Genomic DNA, 4,139 nt, shown 5'->3' on the forward strand with positions numbered 1-4,139 from the left:
AGTTCCTTTGAGTCCATTCTCTAGAAGGAGTCATCTCCTGCTAAAGCACCTCTCTTCCATGTCTCTTCATCTTATCTACTTATATTTTCGGAGCACGCGAAGGACAAGCTACTGACTTGATACTTCAACTGGACTTCCCTTAATGAGAGAGAGTATGAGGCCGGTACTCAAAGGAAGCTGCCCTTGGAAGAGAGTCCGGAGACGCCAAGAAGGGCGTAAGGATCAAACAGAAGGCAAAGCGCCAGAAGGTCTATGATGTGGATAGACCGAGCTCGGAGTCAGACATCCCTACACCACCTAATCCCATAGGCACTGAGTCAGAAGGATAAGGGGACCGGGCATCGCTCTATTGTAATTGAGTTCGGTGCGCTAGGCACACTGCTCATCCGCCATCCGTAGGTCCATTTTATGGTACTCTTCATGGCAAACACGAGACTACGGCGGAAGGGACCAGACACCCTCCTGCTGTGATAAGTGGTATTGTACCACTATTCTGCCCAGGGTAACCAACGTACCCATTCCCTTGGTCTATCGGCATCCCAGGTAGTTCTCTAAGCACCGGTTAACCACCTCCCTCAAAGTGTGCATGAGATTCCACTTATTCTATGTCATTTTCAGCCTTAGGTAGTTGTTCCTCCAGCAGTTCTGTTCTTGGTCTGATAGTCTTGTTAACGCTTTCTAATATACTTTTTCTCTTGTACATATCTTCCTTCCCTTTCCTTCCTCGTCCAGTGACGGATTTGCTCCTAACTAAATTCCAGCGACCTTTCGAATGAATGAAGTTAGAAGCTAAGGGCTTTGTTCGAGTGCTTTGCCAATCATTCTTCTATGTATGAAAGTTAGAATCCTCTCGTGCGCACATCTTTTTTTCGATAATCTATCCCCTTTCTTACCGGAAGTTACATAAAAGAATATCTCCATAAAAGGAAGATTGGACATTGGGGATCTTTACCTAAAGGTGCGGAGCGAAGTCTGCATTTCTTGCAAGTTCTTCTCCCAGTCTCGGACTCAGCCTTTTAGCCGATTCGCACCTTTACTCTCTGTCTCAATCGAGCCGGTCAGATCAATAGAGAAGTCAGGCACGAAGAGGGTCCAATCAGCCTCAACCTTCTTTCTATTCTTAAAGGCTTCAGACGGCTGGTCTACTTCCTGCTTGAAGTCAAGTGAAGATGTGGCATCAGAGTCCTCCTTAAGCCCGGCAGCTTCTCCAACTTTTTCAATAAAGGGAAGAAACGCTTCAAACAATTCGTCCATAACATCTCTTACTCAGAATCTCCCTCATCTTTTTGCAAAAAGCCGCTCCACGGTGGTAAAGTCTCATCTTGTGTGTTGGCCGAAGTTACAATAGTCACATTGAACCCTCGAATATGTTCGAAGATCTCGAAATGATCTTCCAGTTCCGGGGAGAATTCGAACAACTCCGTTTCCATCGAGAATTGAATTGAGTTTAGCCGTCTTTCGACCGGAGAATCCACCAGAGACATTACTGTCGAGATTCTTACCGAAAAATTAGACATTCCATGCCCTCGGAGAGTGCTTTGTCGTGCTAGGTCACTGACATATCCTTTGTCTTTATTTGACCCCAAGAATGGATTTGATCGAAACGACTTTCCTGTCGAACCCCTGTGTGTCTGTATTAATTTCTGACCGCGCGGAATCTCCATAGCCAATTTTCCATTTTTGATTATGAAATCATAGGGTGCCTTTGGTACTAGTCTTATTTCACACGATCTAGGAACTTCCATAACGTTGGCGTGATTCAGTTTGAGCAACGGATCCTGACGTGAGACATCTTCGTAATGAAAATGGAGTGGAAACATAGTGTAGTGATTGATTGAGAAAAATTGATTCCCTCCAGACAGAAAGTTCATGTAGGAGTCTTGAAGAATTCATTCTATTGAGTTGTGCTTGGTTGTTGACCAAAGAAAGAAAGGATGCATGGGACTTTTGGGCGTAACGTAACATTCTTTTGCTTCTCATACGATATTTCTAGTTGGATGAAAACGGCGCCCCTAAAGGCGATGTCATTTATGAATTGATTAAATATTAAACTTCCCCGGCTTCACCCTTGGCCTTTGTCCCGAAGAATCACTACCAGCTCTTTTCCCTGCGCTTGCAAAGTCAGCATCATACCTGGCTTAGGGTTCCTGTAGCTCGAGAGAGGTGAGAGTGTAGCGTGGTCCCTGCCTAATTTCTTATTCTTTACTTGCCTACCTCAAACCAACCAACAAAGCCAGTGTAGTGATCCCAGTCATCTATGTCTGAGTTCGAACATTCTTCAGAGAAAAGAACTTACTAATGTGCCTGAATTTGACTTGCTTGCTTTCACACTTCTTCCTTCCCCAGCTTTAAGGGCTATTCTTCGCATAGAGCAAGAAAGATGTTTCTGTCATTCGAAGAGCTAAAGTTAAGTTCCTCACAAGGCTATACTCGAAAAGTAAGTAGAAGGCTTAGGCAAGAATAGGAATTTTGCATCAACGCTAGCGCCCCTAGTTCTATCGTAATCATACATAAACAAGTCAAAAGCCAAAAGCGCCTATAGCAAGATATTAGGTAGGAGTCTTGTAGTTTAGTTCTTCTCACGCGCATCCACCCGGGGGCTTACTCATCTTAACAGGGTTAAGTTTTGTCATTTAATACGTTTAGTTGTTCTCTGGCGTATCCTCGTCAGAAGGCTCGTGGAACGAACTTATTGAAGACTCAAACAAACAAAGGGGGTGCAAAGAAGTTTTCGCCATTTAATAGCAACACAAGGCAGGCTATAAAGGAGCTATAAGCCGAATCCAAAACGAAAGCGGTTCTTGCTCTGTTTTCATTCTGATTGTTTACCAGAAGGGAGAAGAACTAGGCTGTGACCAGAAGACACCTCCGCGGAACTCTATCCTTTCCACCCGAAAAGGCGTAGTGGCCTATGCGTGACCGGGGTAATAATGTGGTGTGGTAGTGGTACCATACGAAACGGGGCTTTCTATTTCTATGGATCGCTGGCACCCGATGAGAATTCTTGCCTCGTATGCAACCTATTATTTTGTACTATAAAATTAGGCACTTCTTTTTATTTAGATTGGTTTGTCTGCAAGCGGGCCCAACGATAAAGACCATGACAGTAAGCGTAGCAGATCCCATTGCAAAAGACTGATCGGAACCATCCGAGCACACCAACCATAATGCCCTATGATGTGATGCCGGGAGCAAGAGAGAACTAAGTAATCTAGCTAGGACAAGTTAGTTTGAAAGAAGTGAAGTACTTAATCTATTATATTAAGTACTCAATTATGCCCGAGGGCTATCTTTCTGTTCTAGAGATTGTGAGTTGAGGCCCTACCCTCTTGTGTGCTAAATTTATTATGAGTCTGAGTTCCCCTCAGATGCAAGCCATAGAAGCGAATTGTATATCTCTCTGTATCTATCTGTAGCAAGAAAGTAGGCTAGGCTTTACCCGCGGGCAAGCTAGCTAGCAGAAAGTGAGTGAAGCTGCTTTGGTCTACTCTGGGTGCACAATTATTATTGTAATATCCTTTTTTTTACCTAGTACCAGTCATCTTAAAGGCCAGCAAATAAGACAGAAAGCGAGTTGTAAGCAGTAGTCTTTCAATGTTCAGTTCAATTATTCTCGCTAGCAATCTCTTAGGCTTATCCTTTCAAAAAGGAATCATCAAGCCGGTACTAATCTAACTCTTAGGGGAGCCTTTGATGGGCTTGGCCTGAGGGACCTTACCCTACCCTTATATATGGTCGAATTGCTTGTACAGCTAGCCCGCTACCTCTCTAATAAATCTGAGTACTTAACATTTTCGATCCCATATCGAGGAAGTGAGCCAAAATGAGCCATCAATACAGTATAGAATATATAGGGCTCCCTTCTTTTTTCAGCTTAGCCACGTCGACCGGATCAATCCACTTTAGCTCGTTCCCAACTCGGTTGGATCTAGGATAGGACCGGTTAGCACAACTTCACTTACTTAGACGTAAAAGTTTCACACCTGACCTGCTTTACTTGTTATTTTCTTCGGTCTAGGCTGTTAATCCAACAGGTATCACATAAGCCCTATGTTTGGGATATTGACTAACGAAAGTTCCCTCGTTTTCGATGAATTGGATTTTGCCTCAAGAAATAGAAAGAGTGCTATTTTGTTTGA

General features: G+C 43.7%; 1 protein-coding gene across 1 annotated transcript; it reads right to left on the minus strand.

Annotated features, from left to right (window-relative positions):
• Nucleotides 1–509: 509 nt before the first annotated feature.
• LOC127744289 (60S ribosomal protein L5, mitochondrial-like) lies at nucleotides 510–2,791 on the minus strand. The gene has a single exon (XM_052256568.1). The coding sequence runs from the start codon at nucleotides 1,869–1,871 to the stop codon at nucleotides 1,263–1,265; it is 609 nt and encodes a 202-aa protein (XP_052112528.1). The 5' UTR covers nucleotides 1,872–2,791; the 3' UTR covers nucleotides 510–1,262.
• Between the last annotated feature and the right edge of the window lie 1,348 nt (nucleotides 2,792–4,139).

Source organism: Arachis duranensis, unplaced genomic scaffold (assembly GCF_000817695.3).
Source record: "Arachis duranensis cultivar V14167 unplaced genomic scaffold, aradu.V14167.gnm2.J7QH unplaced_Scaffold_234415, whole genome shotgun sequence".
Classification (NCBI taxonomy): Eukaryota; Viridiplantae; Streptophyta; class Magnoliopsida; order Fabales; family Fabaceae; genus Arachis; species Arachis duranensis.